Raw genomic sequence first — 20,425 nt, 5'->3', positions numbered from 1 at the left:
AGCAGGGATGGGTGACAGGTGGGCTGTTAGACACAGCCCTACTTTTTAGATGCCTGTTCTGTACCAGTGAGGATTTATAGCTTTTAGGAGCTAGAAATGGGGGAGAAGTCAGTCAATGAAGCATGTCATTTATTTCTGAACTTTGTATGTGCCTGGATGCTAAGTCCCTTCAGTCATGTCTGACTCTGTGTGACCCCATGGACTATAGCCCACCAGGCAACTCTGTGGGGATTCTCCAGGCAAGAATACTGCAGAGGGTTGCCATGCCCTTCTCCAGGGGATCTTCCCAACCCAGGGATTGAACCTGAGTCTCCTGCATTGCCAGGCAGATTCTTTACCCTCTGAGCCTGAACTTTTTATTACTGAAAGCTAAAGATAGCATGGAAGAGCCACAGCTAAGCCACAGAGAGAATGAGAGGGTCAGTCTTCTGAACTTCCTTTGGAAAACAGTCCACTGCTTTCCAATGAAATCCCTCTTCTGTCAGGGGGAGATAACATGGACTCAAGAGTCTTGAGGTGGGCAGGAAAACTAGGGGCACCTCGTGGCCCACCCCTCTCTATACCCCTGGTGAGACTCAGGCCTGGTAAGGGCAGTTCTTGTGCCCCCTAATTCCTTTTTTTCTGACATCCCTGCTGGAACCCAGTATGGCTTTATTGTTATAGGCCCTTAGCCCTTTGTTTATAGATGACACCTTACTGGAAATGAAGCTCTATCTTCTGAGTCAACAAGTTTATGCAAGAAATACTCATTTACAGTCTTCCCTTTAGGCACAAGAAGATGGTGTGTTTATTCTCATGATTCAGTGGCAGTTAATTTGTAAAGAAATGTTGCATCTCTGCCAAACGTTTGACAATTAAAAGTCTAGCATCATCATGTGCATTTTCCCTCAATTTGGTAATCAGGAGCAGGATTCTAAAGGCTGAATTTAAGTACAACATGCTCATGTTTCTGACATGGTTGGAGAATGAGGTGTGAACTGGGAAAATTCCCCAGGTGTATGAAGCCCACTTTTTAAAATACAAACATCACAGGCCAGCCTTTTTTCTTAATCATTTATTATTATTATTATTACTACTATAAAACAGCCCATCTTATTAAATTTAGAAGATCTATAAAATCTTAAAAAATAAAATTCACCTAAAACCCATTTTTAAACAGATTTTTTGATGCAGACCTTTTTTAAAGTCTTTATGGAATTTGTTACAATATTGCTTTTGTTTCTATGTTTTGGTTTTTTGGCCATAAGGCATGTGGGATCTTAGTTTTCCAACTAGGGAATCGAAACCACACCCCATGAGTTGGAAATCAAAGTCTTAACCACTGGACTGCCAGGGAAGTCCATTGAAAACCCATTTTAAAAACTTTTTTAATGTATTATGAAGTAAAAAAGAAGTCTCCCTTTTCACCCTGGTTCTATTCTAGACATTTTTAACTTTTCATGGGTATCATAAATGTTTCCAAGTTAGTACTTAAAACACTACTTAATTCTTTGAAATGACTGCATAGTATTCCATCAACTGCTCCCCAAATTGGAATGTTAAGATAGTTTTCAGGGACTTCTCTGGCAGTCCAGTTTTTAAGACCACCTTCCAATGCAGGGGGCACAGGTTCAATCCCTGGTCAGGGAACTAAGATCCTACAAACTGCAAGGTGTGGCCAAAAATTAAAAATAAATTAAAAAAAACTTTTTTAAGATTGTTTTCAGTTTGGGGCTCTTGCAAAGGGTACCATAGTGGATGTCATTGCACATGATTCTTTTCCCATGAACACTTCTGTTTCTGCAGGATGGTCTCAGAAGTGGAATGGGATGATGCAAGTACATTTTAACAAGGCAGATTGCAAATGGGTCCATTCTTCCCCTCTCCTCCCAACTCTGAATGTTTCCATTCTTTTGTAAGTTTTGCCAATCTGATAAGTATTTTGGGGGGGTGAGGGGAGATGATGTATTTTAAATTGGATTGTCTTCATTAGTGAAATTGAGCATCTCTTCTGGATATATCAACTATCTGTACTTTACTGTCAGTTGCTTGTCCATGGTATATATGCACATTTTCTTGTGGAGTGATTTGTGCTTTCCTTATTTACTTGTCCAGATGTTAGTTGCTCAGTCATATCCAACTCTTTGTGACCCCATGGACTGTAGTCCTCCAGACTCCCCTGTCCTTGGAATTCTGCAGGCAAGAATACTGGAGTGGGTTGCCATTACTTGTAGGAAGTCTTTATAATATTATAAATATTACAGCTTTGTCTACTGTGTGTTGCAAATCTTTTCTTCCAGGCTGTTGTTTCTCTTCTCATTTTGTTTGTATTATATTTCATTGCACAGAATTTCTCATCTGCTTACATAAGGGGCCCAGAACATGCTCTTGTCTTTTCCCCTAATAATTCAGAGTTGGCTTGACAAAAGTCTAGAGCTGGATGGGAATTAAAATGATAATTCAAAGGTGTCCTCAAGGTTTTTCAGTTCACTGCTGTCTCCCCTGTAGCTATTGTTTTTTTGTGTGTGGGTTGTTTGTTCCTTTTTATGCTCCGTAAGGATTCCCTGTCTTCAAATTTACCTGCTGGTAAATAACTTTACTCTTTCCAGGTGTATTTTTTTATACTGTGCTATCCAATCACAGATTTCTGGTTCTCATCCTTCATGGTCTAAACCAGGAGTCTCAAACTTCTGGGATCTAAAGCCTGATCATCTGAGGTGGAGCTGATGGATGTCCCAGGTAGCATAGTGATGAAGAATCTGCCTGCCAACACAAGAGACACAGGTTCAGTCCCTGGGTTGGGAAGATCCTTGGAGGAAGAAATGACAACCTACTCCAGTGTTCTTGCCTGGGAAATCCCATGGGCAGAGGAGCCTCGTGGGCTACAGTCCATGGGATCACAAACAGTTGGACACAACTGAGCATGCATGCCACGCCATCCTTCATGGTATAGACCAGGGGTCCCCAACCTCTGGGATCTAATGCTTGATGATCTGGGGTGTAGCTAATCTAATACTAATAGACTTAAAGTGCACAATAAATGCAATGGGCTTCAATCATCCTGAAACCATCCCCACTACCTTTCATGAAAAAGTTATCTCCCACAAAACTGATCCCCATTGACAAAAAGGTTGAGGACTACTGGTCTAGACAACTTGTTGGTACCATGGGTAGAAGGAATAGACTGTGAGTGGGGCTGACAGCCTTTCCTGAGAGTGAAGTGCCCAGACTGTAGTGAATGACCTTTGAGATCTCTGTTCGGGCTGGTAGAGACCTTGTTCTGGTTTTCTGAGACTGATAAACATAAATTTGTTCATGGAGGAGTTGGCTTTTGTAGGCTTTTTTCTTACATGATAAATACTTATTCAGTGCCTCGCCCTTGACTCCATGGGACTCAGAACTGTGACACTGTAAAGGAACTGTGCTGGACTTGTTAAGACACCTCCTTCCCCTGACACATCCCCAGAGATGTTTTTCTCTGGCCAACGCTGGTCCCACCAGATACAGAGACACACCCAACTCTGATGAACCCTTGTCTATAAAGCCTTCAGGAGTATTCTGCCAACAACTTCCCAGCCAAGAGGTGTGTCACAGAGTACTTCTTGTTATAGATTTTTTGCATCTGTTTGTCTCCCCTGCTTATGACAGGACCAGACCATATGCATTGCTATATTATTTAAGCTACTGAGCACAGGGCTTAGAACATAGAGGGGCCCCGGTGAGTGTTTGGTGACTGAGTTTCTCTTTCGTCTCCTGCTCATACACCCTGCAGAACCTACCTAGAAGGAACCCAGGTTTACTAATACCACTATTTAATACTGTTATTTAGTCATTGCTATGGAAAGAATTTGTGCAAGTTTATAATAAAACACTAAGCTAAGAAAACAGAAGAAGCAAGCAGGTTTTATTTTACGGCCCCCTTTGATGAACTGTTTTGTGTCTGCTTTTCAGTAACTGGTAGGAGGGACGTCCCTGGTGGTCCAGTGGTAGAAAATCCACCTTGCAAGTCAGGGGACAAGCGTTTGATCCCTGGTCAGGGAACTAAGATCCCACATGCCTCAGAGCAACTAAGCCCACACACAGCAAGTACTGAGCTACATGCTCTGGAGCCTACTTGCCACAACTAGAGAGGCTGTGCATCACATCAAAAGATCCCACATGTGACTAAGACCTGATGCAGCCAAATAAATGAATGAATGAATGAATGGATAAAATAACTGGGGGGAAAATATGCCATTATTTATTAGTGATTAGTGATGCTTGTCTTGGGTACAAAAGGGGATGTCTCAGTTCACATGTTAGATCTGTGTCACACCTAACCTATATGTTCAACAATGAACATATAGAGCATTCACAGAGGTGTTATGGGTTGGAATGAATTCCCTACAGAATTCATGGGTTGAAGCCCAGTATTTTAGAATGTGACCTTATTTGGCAATAGAGCCCTGCTAAGTTAAGATGAGATCATACTGGTGTTGTGTGGGCCCCTAATCCAGTACAACTTGTGTTCTTATTAAAGGGTAAACCAGCTACAACCTTTGTGCAGAGAAACCTGTCTTTGAAGGGTGGAAATCACAATTAGACTCTCATTACAGACTATTTTGTAATTAACAACTATGGCCCCATTCCATATCAAGACTTCATGATGTGACCAAAACAGTAAGGGAAGCTGTGGTTTGAAATGCCTTTCTTATTAAGTGTGGGTAAAGTAGGATTTGCCTTATGAATTAAGAATTTAACTTATGAAAATAGAATTTAAGTTACAAACATAGAAAATAATAACAAAATAACATGAGCAAACTAAAAGGATAGAATTAATGAACAAATATAAATGAGAAAGATTAAATTAGAAAACAAAATTATTATCCTGTTGATAATAGTTATTCATCAAGACTGATAAAAGAAAACCTATAGGGGTGGGATGGGATGGAGAAGATGGGAAGGAGGCTTAGGAGGGAGGAGATATATGTATACGTATATGGTTGATTCATGCTGTTGTACAGCGGAAACAAACACAACATTGTAAAGTAATTATACTTCAATAGTAAATAAATCCATTCACTTCAGTTCAGTTGCTCACTCATCTCTGACTCTTTGTGACCCCATGGACTGAAGCACACCAGGCCTCCCTGTCCATCACCAGCTCCTGGAGTTTTCTCAAACTCATGTGCATTGAGTTGGTGATGCCATCCAACCATCTCATCCTCTGTCATTCCCTTCTCCTCCTGCCCTCAATCTTTCCCAGCATCTGGGTCTTTTCCAATGAGTCAGCTCTTCACATGAGGTGGCCAAAGTATTGGGAGTTTCAGCTTCAGCATCAGTCCTTCCAATGAACACCCAGGACTGATACCCTTTAGGATGGACTGGTTGGACCTCCTTGCAGTCCAAGGGACTCTCAAGAGTCTTCTCCAATACCACAGTTTCAAAGCATCAATTCTATGGTGCTCACCTTTCTTTATAGTCGAACTCTCACATCTGTACAACTGCTGGAAAAACCATAGCCTTGACCAGATGGACTTCTGTTGGCAAAGTAATGTCTCTGCTTTTTATTATGCCGTCTAGGTTGATCCTAACTTTTCTTCCAAAGAACAAGCATCTTTTAATTTCATGGCTGCAGTCACCATCTGCAGTGATTTTGGAGCCCAAAAAAGTAAAGTCTTTCACTGTTTCCATCGTTTCCCCATCTATTTGCCATGAAGTGATGGGACCAGATGCCATGATCTTAGTTTTCTGAATGTGGAGTTGTAAGCCAACTTTTTCACTCTCCTCTTTGACTTTCATCAAGAGGCTGTTTAGTTCCTCTTTGCTTTCTGCCGTAAGGGTGGTGTCATCTGCATATCTGAGGTTATTGATATTTCTCCAAGCAATCTTGATTCTAGCTTGTGCTTCATCCAGTTCAGCATTTCTCATGATGTACTCTGCATATAAGTTAAATAAGCAGGGTGACAGTATACAGCCTTGATGTACTCCTTTCCTGATTTGGAACCAGTCTGTTTCTCCATGCCCAGCTCTAACTGTTCCTTCTTGACCTGTACACAGATTTCCCAGGAGGCAGGTCAGGTGGTCTTGTATTATCATTTCTTTAAGAATTTTCCATAATTTGTTGTGTTCCACACAGTCAAAGGCTTTGGCATAGTCAATAAAGCAGAAGTAGATGTTTTTCTTGAACTCTTAGTTTTTTCAATGATCCAACAGATGTTGGCAATTTGATCTCTGGTTCCTCTGCATTTTCTAAATCTAGCCTGAACATCTGGAAGTTCATGGTTCACAAACTGTTGAAGCCTGATTTCGAGAATTTTGAGCATTACTTTCCTAGTGTGTGAGATGAGTAAATAAATAAAAACTGGTAAAAAAGAAAACTTCTAATAAGTCTAATCCTTATTTTTTAAAAAAGAAAATAAATGCTTGTTAAGAGTGAAGAGATTTATCAAAGAAAGTTTAAAACCTTATAAACATAGTGTGCATAATTTAAATTTATATATGTTAAAATCTTTGGGAAGAAAGTTAATTTCTGGGAAAATTGAATCAAAGAAAGGTCTTTTTTTTTTTTTTTTAATGAGAGGAGATCAAAACTAGGCAATAACTTGAAAAAGCTCACAAAGAACAGCTCTCCCAATGGTGCCAGGCCTCAAAGTTTATTTTTAGCAAATTGTTTCAACACATACAAAGCATAGGAAGACAGCAAGTGTTTGGCTTTGTTTCTTAAAGTTCCCAAAACTTTAATACAAAACCTGACATGGGCACTTCAAAAAGGAAAACAATGAACCCAATTTCATTTATGAACATACAGGTGCTGAATATAACATTAGCAAATCAAATTATATATTTATTAATTCCAAGAATACTTGAATGGTTTAATATTAAGAGATCTGTTAATTTAATTAATTAATGGAGGAAAGTATATACTAATGTTTTTAAATAAGTGTTTATAAACCAATAATAGAAATATGTTTTCTTAGTGCAGACAATACAAATATCTGAAGCCAACAATCAGTGTCTTACAGACTGGTGAAATATTAGAAGGGTTTTTATTAAAATGAAGACTATAAGAAGAATGTTCACTACTACCCAACATTTGTGTTGGAATTTATACTCCAGGCACTAAAATAAGAAAAGGAAGTAAAGTATAATTACTTGAAAGGGAGAAAAGAAAGTTATAGAATTAACATTACTTGCAGATAATATGATTACCTAAAATATCAAATCAAATCTACTGAAAATATTTTAGAAAATTGGATACAAAGCCATTTATAAAATACTAAAAAAAAAAAAAAATCAGTAACACATTGGAAAATAAAATGTGAAAAGAATACCCATCTATAAAAATAGCAACACTTTATATATAGAAAACTATAAAACACTGATGAAAGAAATCAAAGATGACACAAATAGATGGAGAAATATACCATGTTCGTGGATTGGAACAATCAATATAGTGAAAATGAGTATACTACCAAAAGCAATCTGTAGATTTAATGCAATACCTATCACGCTACCAATGGAATTTTTCACAGAACTAGAACAAATAATTTCACAATTTGTATGGAAATGCAAAACACCTTGAATAGCCAAAGCAATCTTGAGAAAGAAGAATGGAACTGGAGGAATCAACCTGCCTGACTTCAGACTATACTACAAAGCCACAGTCATCAAGACAGTATGGTACTGGTACAAAGACAGAAATAGAGATCAATGGAACAAAATAGAAATCCCAGATACAAATTCACACACCTATGGACACCTTATCTTTGACAGAGGAGGCAAGAATTTACAGTGGAGAAAAGAGAATCTCTTTAACAAGATGACACCATCCTTATGCCAGAAAGTGAAGAAGAACTAAAGAGCCTTGATGAAAGTGAAAGAGGAGAGTGAAAAAGTTGGCTTAAAGCTCAACATTCAGATGGCATCTGGTCTCATCACTTCATGGCAAATAGATGGGGAAACAGTGGAAAGAGTGTCTGACTTTATCTTTGGGGGCTCCAAAATCACTGCAGATGGTGATTACAGCCATGAAATTAAAAGATGCTTGCTTCTTGGAAGGAAAGTTATGACCAACCTAGACAGCATATTAAAAAGCAGAGACATTACTTTGTCAACAAAGGTCCATCTAGTCAAGGCTTTGGTTTTTCCAGTAGTCATGTATGGATGTGAGAGTTGGACTATAAAGAAAGCTGAGTGCCAAAGAATTGATGCTTTTGAACTATGGTATTGGAGAAAACTCTTGAGAGTCTCTTGGACTGAAGGAGGTCCAACCAGTCCATCCTAAAGGAGATCAGTCCTGGGTGTTCATTGAAAGGACTGATGTTGAAGCTGAAACTCCCAATACTTTGGCCACCTGATGTGAAGAGCTGACTCATTGGAAAAACCCAGATGCTGGGAAAGATTGAGGGCAGGAGAAGAAGGGGATGACAGAGGATGAGATTGTTGGATGGCATCACCAACTCATGGACATGAGTTTGGGTAAACTCCGGGAGTTGATGATGGACAGGGAGGCCTGGCGTGCTGCAGTTCATGAGGTTGCAAAGTGTCGGACACAACTGAGTGACTGAACTGAACTGAACTTAACAAGTGGTGCTGGGAAAACGGGTCAACCACTCATAAATGAATGAAAGTAGAACACTTTCTAACACCATACACAAAAGATATACTCAAAATGGATTAAAGATCTCAATGTAAGACCAGAAGCTATAAAACTCCTAGAGGAAAACATAGGCAAAACACTCTCTGACATAAATCACAGCAGGATCCTCTATGACCCACCTCCCAGAATATTGGAAATAAAAGCAAAAATTAAAAAATGGGACCTAATTAAACTTAAAAGCTTTTGCACAATGAAGGAAACTATAAGCAAGGTGAAAAGACAGCCTTCAGTATGGGAGAAAATGATGGCAAACGAAGCAACTGACAGAATTAATCTAAAAAATATATAAGCAGCTCCTTCAGCTCAATTCCAGAAAAGTAAATGACCCAATCAAAAAATGGGCCAAACTAAACAGACATTTCTCCAAAGAAGGCATACAGATGGCTAACAAACACATTAAAAGATGCTCAACATGACTCATTATCAGAGAAATGCAAATCAAAACCACAATGAGGTACCATCTCACACCAGTCAGAATGGCTGCTATTGAAAAGTCTACAAACAATAAATGCTGGAGAGGGTGTGGTTGTTGGTGGGAATGCAAACTAGTACAGCCACTATGGAGAACAGTGTGGAGATTCCTTAAAAAACTGGAAATAGAACTGCCATACGACCCAACAATCCCACTGCTGGGCATACACACCGAGGAAACCAGAATTGAAAGAGACACATGTACCCCAATGTTCATCACAGTACTGTTTACAATAGCCAGGACATGGAAGCAACCTAGATGTCTATCGGCAGACAAATGGATAAGAAAGCTGTGGTACATATACACAATGGAATATTACTCAGCCATTAAAAAGAATGCATTTGAATCAGTTCTAATGAGGTGGATGAAACTGGCCTATTATACAGAGTGAAGTAAATCAGGAAGAAAAACACCAATACAGTATATTAATGCAGATAGATGGAATTTAGAAAGATGGTAACGATGATCCTATATGCGAGACAGCAAAAGAGACACAGAGGTAAAGAACAGACTTTTGGACTCTGTGGGAGAAGGCAAGGGTGGGCTGATTTGAGAGAACAGCATTGAAACATGTATATTACCATACGTGAACTAGATCGCCAGTCCAGGTTTGATGCATGAGACAGGGCTCTCAGGGCTGTGCACTGGGACGACCCTGAGGGATGGGATGGGGAGGGAGGTTCAGGATGGGGGACACATGTACACCCATAACTGATTCATGTCAATGTGTGGCAAAAACCACTTCAATATTGTAAAGTAATTAGCCTCCAATTAAAATAAATTAATTAATTTTAAAAGTAGCAATACTTTAAAATGCATGTTAGTAACATTAACATGAAATGCAAACTGTTTCTTAAACTATAAAATAATATTGAGGGATATGAATGTAACTAATATGTGAATTATGTATGAATATAGCTAAGTGGAGAGTCATGTATGCTTTGATATAAAGGCTTAGTATTACAAAGATTTCAGTTTTTTCTAAACCAATCTATATGTTTAATACAATTTTAATAACTGTCCCAGTGGTATTTCTTTTAAATGAAAGTTAATTCTGAAATTTGTATAGTCCACTAAATATAAAAGTAGCTAATAAAATTTTCATTAACAGTACTAGGGAATAATTGCCTTACCGTATGTGAAAATTATCTTTTAAAGCCTAACTAATTAAGATGTGATCAATGAACTTTCCAAATCCAATTATTGAACAAACATAAGACCTAAAACAGACCCAAGTATCTTTAGAAATGTGGTGTGTGATGAGGGAAGCATTTTCAAAAGGAAAAAGTAGTGCACAGTTTGAGGACAACTGACTGATCATTTACAAAACCATGAGATACAGCATATCAAAAATTTCAAATTTATTAAAGGTAAATGTGAAACTATAAAGTGCTATATGAAAATATGAGTGAATATTTTACATGATCTTGGAGTAGAGGTTGTACTTTTCAAAGAATGACCCCCAAAGGCAAAAACCAGAGTAAAAACTGACAGTTTTGATTATCTATACTTTAATAATACTCTGTAGAAGTAAATAAAGAAAACACTAAGGAAAGAAAAACATAAAAATTAACTTAAATGAGACCCACATATATTCTTTAAAAACAAAAACAAAAAAAAAACTATTTTGTGTTGAGTATAGCCAGTTAACAGGGTTGTGATAGTTTCAGGTGGACTGCAGAGGGACTCAGCCATACAGATACATGTATCCATTCTCCCCCAAACTTCCCTCCCATCCAGACTGCCATATAACGCTGAGCAGAGTTCCCTGTGCTGTACAGTAGTTCTTGTTGGTTATCCATTTTAAATATGGCAGTGTGCACGTGTCCATTCCAAACTCCCTATCTCTTCCCCTATCCTTCCCCCTGCCCAGCCACCATAAGCTCATTCTCTAAGTCTGTGAGAGACTCATCTATATTCTTAATACATGACAAAACTTTAAAATAAATGAGGAAAAAACCCACAAACACAACTTTTGTATGGCAAAATTATGTGCAGGCTATCCATAAAGACCAAATGGAAAGAAACATATGTTCAAAGAAAAACAAATATAACTAATAATAAAATACCATGTATACTCTCTGAGATGGCAGTTTCATTCCAAGGATTTATATGCTAAAGAAATCATTGATATACTGTAAGATTTTGTGTAGAAGGATGTGTGGCATTGTATTTCTTGTGTGTGAAAAACTGGGGGAAAATAAAATGCACTAGTATCAGAGAGATGGGGTTACAGAAATCACAGCACATCCATACAGAGGAAAGATGAAAACACATAAATGTTTCTCAATAAGCTGAAAAGTTTCCAAAGCAGGTTATATAAAACAATATAAGTAAAAAAAGATATTTTATTACACACATATACACACAATAAAGGACATAAGGATTTTACTGTGAACAAGGTTAATTTTAACATTTATCTTTTTATTTATCTATAGTTTTCTAGGGTCTTTCCTGAGATCCAGTGGTTTAGACTCTGTGCATCCACTGCTAGAGGCTTAGGTTCTATCCCTTGTCAGGGAACTAAGATGCTGCATGATGCGGCCAAAATAAAAAATGGTATCCTAAAAAATGGTCTTCTAAATTTGCTTCAAAAAGACTGGCCAGAAATATACCAGGACATCATTTTTTTATATTCTTTTGGTAGGTGGCTTTTTACTCCCCTTATTTCTACCCCTCTTTTTTTCAAAATATTGTTTATATACCAGCTGCATTGAAATATAATTTATGTATCACGAAGTGTACAAATTAAAGTATACCATTCAGTGATTTGGAGTGTATTTACATAGTTTTACAACTATATCATTACAGTTAGTTTTTAAATATGTTCATTATCCCAGGAAGAAATTGCACACCTGTTAGCAGTTAGCAGTTACTCCGTTTCCCCCCAAATCCTAGACGACCACTAATCTACTTGTTTGTTTCTATGGAATCGCCTGTTCTGGACATTTCACATAAATACACTCATGTAATGTGTGACTTTTTGTGATGGACTTCTTTCACTTAGCATGATATTGTCAAGATTTTCCATGTTGTAACAAGTGTCAGTATTTTCTTTTTTATTGCCCAATAATATGCTAGTATCTGGATCCGCCACATTTTGTTTATCCATTCATCCCTTAACAGATATCGTGGTTGTTTCCACGTTGGGGCTGTTGTTGCTGTGAACATCTATGTACCCATGTTAGTGGACATATGTTTCCATTTCTCTCGGGTGCACACCTAGGAGTGGAATTGCTGGGTCATATGGTAGCTCAATGTTTAGCCCTTTGAGGAACTGCCAGATTGTTTTCCAAACTGACTGCACCATTTTACATTCCTACCAGCAGTATATGATGGTTTGTTTCTCCACATCTTCACCAGCACTTCTTATTACATTTTTTTTTCATTTATTTTTATTAGTTGGAGGCTAATTACTCTACAATATTGTAGTGGTTTTTGTCATACATTGACATGAATCAGCCATGGATTTTCATGTATTCCCCATCCTGATCCCCCCTTCCACCTCTCTTTCCACCCGATCCTTCTGGGTTTTCCCAGTGCACCAGGCCCGAGCACTTCTCTCATGCATCCAATCTGGGCTGGTGATCTGTTTCACCCTAGATAATATACATGTTTCAATGCTGATCTCTCGAAATATCCCACCCTCACCTTCTCCCACAGAGTCCAAAAGTCTGTTCTGTACATCTGTGTCTCTTTTTCTGTTTTGCATATAGGTTATCATTACCATCTTTCTAAATTCCATATATAAGTGTTAGTATACTGTAATGGTCTTTATCATTCTGGCTTACTTCACTCTGTATAATGGGCTCCAGTTTCATCCATCTCATTAGAACTGATTCAAATGAATTCTTTTTAATGGCTGAGTAATATTCCATGGTATATACCACAGCTTCCTTATCCATTCGTCTGCGGATGGGCATCTAGGTTGCTTCCATGTCCTGGCTATTATAAACAGTGCTGCGATGAACATTGGGGTGCACGTGTCTCTTCCAGATCTAGTTTCCTTGGTGTGTATGCCCAGAAGTGGGATTGCTGGGTCATATGGCAGTGCTATTTCCAGTTTTTTAAGAAATCTCCACACTGTTCTCCATAGCGGCTATACTAGTTTGCATTCCCATCAACAGTGTAAAAGGGTTCCCTTTTCTCCACACCCTCTCCAGCATTTATTGCTTGTAGACTTTTGGATAGCAGCCATCCTGACTGGCATGTAATGGTACCTCATTGTGGTTTTGATTTGCATTTCTCTGATAATGAGTGATGTTGAGCATCTTTTCATGTGTTTGTTAGCCATCTGTATGTCTTCTTTGGAGAAATGTCTGTTTAGGTCTTTGGCCCATTTTTTGATTGGGTCATTTATTTTTCTGGAATTGAGCTGCAGGAGTTGCTTGTATATTTTTGAGATTAATCCTTTGTCTGTTGCTTCATTTGCTATTATTTTCTCCCAATCTGAGGGCTGTCTTTTCACCTTGCTTATAGTTTCCTTCATTGTGCAAAAGCTTTTAAGTTTCATTAGGTCCCATTTGTTTATTTTTGCTTTTATTTCCAATATTCTGGGAGGTGGGTCATAGAGGATCCTGCTGTGATTTATGTCAGAGAGTCTTTTGCCTATGTTCTCCTCTAGGAGTTTTATAGTTTCTGGTCTTACATTTAGATCTTTAATCCATTTTGAGTTTATTTTTGTGTATGGTGTTAGAAAGTGTTCTAGTTTCATTCTTTCACAAGTGGTTGACCAGTTTTCCCAGCACCACTTGTTAAAGAGGTTGTCTTTTTTCCATTGTATATCCTTGCCTCCTTTGTCAAAGATAAGGTGTCCATAGGTTCGTGGATTTATCTCTGGGCTTTCTATTCTGTTCCATTGATCTATATTTCTGTCTTTGTGCCAGTACCATACTGTCTTGATGACTGTGACTTTGTAGTAGAGCCTGAAGTCAGGCAGGTTGATTCCTCCAGTTCCATTCTTCTTTCTCAAGGTTACTTTGGCTATTCAAGGTGTTTTGAATTTCCATACAAATTGTGAAATTATTTGTTCTAGTTCTGTGAAAAAGACCGTTGGTAGCTTGATAGGGATTGCATTGAATCTCTAGATTGCTTTGGGTAGTATAGCCATCTTGACAATATTGATTCTTCCAATCCATGAACACAGTATATTTCTCCATCTGTTTGTGTCCTCTTTGATTTCTTTCATCAGTGTTTTATAGTTTTCTATGTATAGGTCTTTTGTTTCTTTAGGTAGATATACTCCTAAGTATTTTATTCTTTTTGTTGCAATGGTGAATGGTATTGTTTCCTTAATTTCTCTTTCTGTTTTCTCATTGTTAGTGTATAGGAATGCAAGGTATTTCTCTGTGTTAATTTTATATCCTGCAACTTTACTATATTTGTTGATTAGCTCTAGTAGTTTTCTGGTACAGTCTTTAGGGTTTTCTATGTAGAGGATCATGTCATCTGCAAACAGCGAGAGTTTCACTTCTTCTTTTCCTATCTGGATTCCTTTTGCTTCTTTTTTGGCTCTGATTGCTGTGGAATTGTAGCCCATCCTAATGGATGTGAAGTACTCTCATTATGGTAGTGACTTGCACTTCCCTGATGACTAACGATGTTGAGTATCTTTCCATATGCTTACTAAGCATTTGTATACTTCCTTTGGAGTAATGTTCACATCCTTTGCCCTTTTGTTAACTGGGGCTATATTTGTCTTTTTATTGTTGAGTACTAACCGTCAAAACCATTTTAAAAGATCATCTATTACTTGGGAATATTACCCAAACGTTTGGAAAATAGAGAACATCCAGATATCTGGATGATAATCTGGAGATTACACATCACTGCCCTGTCAGAGGCTTTTGGTCAGAAAAGCATGTGAGAGCTTGATCCTGAATCCTTTCCGCCAGCTGGTGCCAGACCCCACCCCTGCCTTCCTGTGGTCACCCACAGCCTCCTCCAGACCCTGGTAGTCTGAGCGGTGATGATCACAGCTTCCTTGGCACTGGGGTCCCTACAGCTGCAGAGCCACCTATGCAAATATTCAGCCCCAGTGTTTTAGGTGCCAGCCCTTCCATGGGAAAACTGAGCCCAGCATCCTGAGGAGAACCTTGAGACAGGCACATAAATCAACTTCTTTAAGGAAGTTTGGGTTTACTGAAGAATTTTCTGGATATTTCACAAACACTTGGCTCTCATTCACAACTAAAGATTACCTGCCCACATTAAGACCAAAACTATTTATTTAATATGTTACAACTTTCCTCTTCGTTTCTACAAAGCCAAAGTATGGTAACATAATTTTAGCTGGTGTATTAAAATGCATTCTTACAAAGGAGCCTAATTATACACTTCAGTTCAGTCCAGTCACTCAGTCATGTCTAACTCTTTGTGACCCCAAGGGCTGTAGCACGCCAGGCTTCCCTGTCCATCACCAACTCCCGGAGCTTGCTCAAACTCATGTCCATCAAATCAGTGATGCCATCCAACCATCTCATCCTCTGTCATCCCCTTCTCCTGCCTTCAGTCTTTCCCAGCATCAGAGTCTTTTCCAGTGAATCAGTTCTTCCCATCAGGTGGCCCAAGTATTGGAGCTTCAGCTTCAGCATCAGTCCTTCCAATGAATATTCAGGACTGATTTCCTTTAGGATTGACTGGTTTTATCTCCTTGCAGTCCAAGGGATTAAGAGTCTTCTCCAACACCACAGTTCAAAAGCATCAATTCTTCAGCACTCAGCCTTCTTTATAATCCAACTCTCACATCCATACATGACTACTGGAAAAACCATAGCTTTGACTAGACAGACCTTTGTCAGTAAAGTAATGTCTCTATTTTCTAGGTTGGTTTAGATGCTATCTAGGTTGGTCATAGTTTTTCTTCTAAGGAGCAAGCATCTTCTAATTTCATGGCTGTGGTCACCAACTTCAGTGATTTTGTAGCCCAAGAAAATAAAGTCTGTCACTGTTTTCATTGTTTCCCCATCTATTTGCCACGAAGAGATGAGACCAGATTCCATGATCTTTGATTTTTGAATGTTAAGTTTTAAGTCAGCTTTTTCACTCTCCTCTTTCACTTTCCTCAAGAGGCTATTTAGTTCCTCTTTGCTTTCTGCCATAAGGGTGGTGTCATTTGCATATCTGAGGTTATTGATATTTCTCCCAATAATCTTGATTTCAGCTTGTCCAGCCCAGCATTTATAATAATGTACTCTTCATACACATTATAATATAATATATATATATATATATATATATACATATATATATATATATATATATATAATGTACTTTTTAAACACTTAAAGGACTTGTATCTTTGGTTCCCATTAAGTCTTCTCCTCTGCACTTCTAGACTGATGCACCTTCTTTTTTTTTAATTTCTAAAATAATTACATTTATTTATTTATCAACTGTACCATGTAGCATGTGGGATCTTGGTTCCTTGGCCAGAGACTTGAACGCATGCTCCCTGCACTGGAAGGCAGAGTCTTAACTGGACCACTGGAGAATTCCTGATGCAGCTTCTAACTGAGACATTTTATTTTGATGATAAATCAGGGCTTCCCAGGTGGCACTAGTGGTAAAGTACCTGCCTGCTAATGCAGGAGATGTAAGAGATGCAGGTTCGATCTCTGGATTGGGAAGATGCCCTGAAGGAGGGCATGGCAACCCACTCCAGTATTCTTGCCTGGAGAATCCCATAGACAGAGTCTGGTGGCCTACAGTTCATGGGGTCGCAAAGAGTAGGACATGACTGAAATGACTTAGCACACACTCATGCATTTTGTTGATAAAACCACTACCATTTTATTATAATCAGATTCTGTGGGCTAGGGGTGGAGACAGGGTGCAATATGGATGACCTGTCTCTGATCCACAATGTCTGGGGCTCATTGTCTAGAAGCCAAAGAGCATCACTTCCACTTATTTCATTGATCAAAGTAGTCTCAAGGAAATCTAACTTCAGGTCTTGATAGAAGGCACATAAAGAGCATTTGTGACTACTTTTAAAAATCTACGAAAGCTGTCAACACTGGTGGGGTGAAGAAGCAATCAACAAGTGAACTGTGGTGTCTCTAGGCAGATGGTCTCAGGGGTTAGCCAGTGACAGCCTCGCCCTGCAGAATCCCTCCTTCCACAGGGTAGAACAGAAAAACATGATTTTTTTCATCCTGACTGGATTCAAGGGTTCTTCCCACCACTCACTGTCTCTTCTGCTTCCTGTTCTGGACTGTAGCATAGCACCCTCATCTTTAGTGTGGCAAAGGTGTATCTGAACCCACTGTTCTCTTTGTCCACAAATACACCGTGCATGCGTGTTCAGTCACCTAAGTCATGTCCAAATCTTTGCAACCCCATGGACTGTGGCCCACCAGGCTCCTCTGTCCATGGTATTTCCCAAGCAAGAATATTGGAGTGGGGTGCTGTGCTCTCCTCCAGGGCATCTTCCCAACCCAGGGGATCGAACCTGTGTCTCCTGCATCTCCTGAATTGGCAGGTGGATTCTTTACCACTGAGCCACTGAGGAAGCCCACAAATATACCTGCTACCAGCAATTGGGGAGTGAAGTCAGGGGAGTGAAAAAGAAGCTGACATTTGGGTCTTGGGCTGAGGGGGGTTCCACACCATCCTCTCATTCAAGCCTCAAAGCATGTGATGGATTATATCAGATCCTTTTGGACCTCAGTTTTAATGCAGGCTGAGATGGAGCTTGGCTCAGTGGTGAAGAATCTGCCTTCCAGTGCAGGAGATCGAAGAGACGCAGGTTCAATTGCTGGATCAGGAAGATCCCCTGAAGAAAAAAATGGCAACCCACTCCATAATTTGAAGTGTCTGTATATACTTCTTACCCAACTTTCCTGTATAACCAAGTGTTTTAGCTAAGTTTTGCAAATGTATACATGAATAATTTGTTTCATCTTCCTTTGGTTCCTCAGCATCTTCCATAGATGCAGATGATAATGTGCCATGAAATTATCAAAAGAGAGACTTCTCTGGTGGTTTAGTGGTTAAGACTTCACCTTCCAGTTCCGGAGGTGCAGGTCCGATCCCTGGTCAGGGAGCTAAGATTCCACAGGCCGCAACAAGCAGTTTGAATGCCTCAACTAAAAAAGATCCTGTGTGAAAGATCCTGCGTGCCTCAGGGCCAAAACATAAAATAGAAGCAATAGTGCAACATATACAATAAAGACTTTAAAATGGTCCATACCAGAAAAAGTCTTAAAGAAACAAATTATCAAAAGATATCAGGCAGAGAACTGAGCAGGAAATGAGCAAAGGACTGGTTAATTCATTGACTGACTTCCTAGACCCTGTAGGGTCCACAGTAGATCTACATTTTTAATCATGTAAGTAAAATCATGGACACCTGTATCTCTTTTCAAGTCGCCCAGACATGTTGCTGACTCTGGCATCTTTCATTTCAGGAATGACTATACCTGAAGAAGATGCCGATGTGGGACAAGGCAGTAAATATTGCCTGGTGGCAATTGGAAGACTCCAGGTAAGAAGGAGCTCACTGCCTTTTTAATCTCCAAGGAGGGCTTGCTATTGCAGCAAGCAAGAGTCTGTGGTCTGGATGACTTTTTCTATCTCCCGTGTCCTCAGCACGGGTTCTGCTTCTCACCTTATGGGAGAAAATGAGGCTGAATCTGGGAGAAGAAAGGGGGGACTGTGACCTGCGAGTGGCAGAGTTCTCACTTCAATGAGAGTCTGCATCAGCCCATCCTGATATGCACCAGTTATTGCAAAGCTGAGCTCTGCTCACATCACACCCATTTTTTTTTAATTGAAGTATAGTCAATTAACAATTTCATGTTTGTTTCTGCTGTACAGCAAAGTGAATCAGCTCTATGTATAGAAATATCCCCTCTTCTTTAGGTTTCCTCCCCGTCACCACAGAGCATTGAGTAGACTTCCTTTTGCTGGACAGTAGGTTCTCATTAGTTATCTATTTTATACATAGTGTTGGGCTTCCCAGGTGGTGCTAGTGGTTGAGAACCCACCTGCCAATGAAGGAGACACAAGAGATGTGGGTTTGATCCCTGGGTGGAGAAGATCTCCTGGAGGAGGGCATGGCAACCCACTCCAGTATTCTTGCCTGGAGAATCCCATGATCAGAGGAGCCTGGTGGGCTATAGTCCATAGAGTCGTAAAGAGTCAGACACGACTGAAGTGATTTAGCACATCAATAATACATACGTGTCAATCCCAATTTCCCAATGCATTCCACCCCACTTGGTGTCCATAAATTTGTTGTCTGCTTCTGTCTCTGTTTCTGTTTTGCAAATAAGTTCATCTGTACCACTTTTCTGGATTCTACATATTTGTTTTTGTTCAGTCACTAAGTCATGTCCAACTCTTTGTGACTCCATGGACTGCAGCACACCAGACTCCTCTGTCCTTCATTATCTCTCAGAGTTTGTTCAAATTCATATCCATTGAGTTGGTGATGCTATCCAACCATCTTATCCTCTACTGCCCCCTTCTCCTCCTGCCCTCAACCTTTCCCAGCATCAGGGTCTTTCCAATGAGGTGACTCTTTGCATCAGGTGGCCAAAGTATTGGAGCTTCAGCTTCAGCATCAATCCTTCCAATGGATATTCAGGATTGATTTCCTTTAGGATTGACTGATTGGATCTCCTTGCTGTCCTAGAGATTCTCAAGAGTCTTCTCCAGCACCCCAATTCGAAAGCATCCACATATAGGTGATATTGTATATATTTTTTTCTAATTCTTTTCCATCGTAGGTTATTACAAGATACTGAATATAGTTCCCTGTACTATATACACCATCAGTCCTTGTTTTACACCCATGTCTAGTCACTGTGAGTGTTTCCCTGTGGTCTGCAGGATAAAGCACCCACTCATCTTACAATCCCATCTCCTCCCTCCCCTCTCTCATGCCCTATTCCCAAACTACATCATCACCTTTCCACAAGCCTGCCATGCACATCCCCACCAGTGTGGACATCCACAGGCTGTTACTTCTGCCTGTTGTTAAAGGAGGCTCCTTAAACAGGAGAACTCCTTCCCCTCTTGTTTACTTCTGTTTCCTCATCCTTCAAGATTCAGTGAAACAACTCCCTTGTCTGCTTAGTCACAATGAATCACTTGCCTCCCTACTCACCCAGCATCGAGTTTATATGTCAGTTAAGATTCTTCACTGTCTGTTTTCATATAGTTAGTTGAGGGTAAGGTCCTTCCTTGCAGACTCCTCAAGGGCAGGAAATGTGTCTTTTTCATCTTTTGAGAATTAGATATTCTGAATAATGTATTAATGTGTAAATCCCACTGGCCTGATGTCTGGCGCACCCAGTAGCCACTAAGTCTTTCTTCCTGTGGCATTG

The 20,425-nt window shown here is 39.5% G+C and overlaps 1 protein-coding gene across 11 annotated transcripts in view; it reads left to right on the top strand.

Annotated features, from left to right (window-relative positions):
• ARNT2 (aryl hydrocarbon receptor nuclear translocator 2) overlaps positions 1-20,425 on the top strand; it is a 185,765-nt gene that overhangs the window by 111,952 nt on the left and 53,388 nt on the right. For all 11 annotated transcript variants that reach the window (XM_070478234.1, XM_070478232.1, XM_070478235.1 and 8 more), the window contains exon 9: positions 18,503-18,579. In XM_070478234.1, coding sequence (XP_070334335.1) covers positions 18,503-18,579 — 77 coding nt within the window. The remainder of the gene's footprint in view (positions 1-18,502; positions 18,580-20,425) is intronic.

This window comes from Odocoileus virginianus, chromosome 16, assembly GCF_023699985.2.
Source record: "Odocoileus virginianus isolate 20LAN1187 ecotype Illinois chromosome 16, Ovbor_1.2, whole genome shotgun sequence".
Lineage (NCBI taxonomy): Eukaryota > Metazoa > Chordata > Mammalia > Artiodactyla > Cervidae > Odocoileus > Odocoileus virginianus.
Note: the sequence above shows the minus strand (reverse complement) of the source record. Positions and strands in the feature narration are given on the sequence as shown.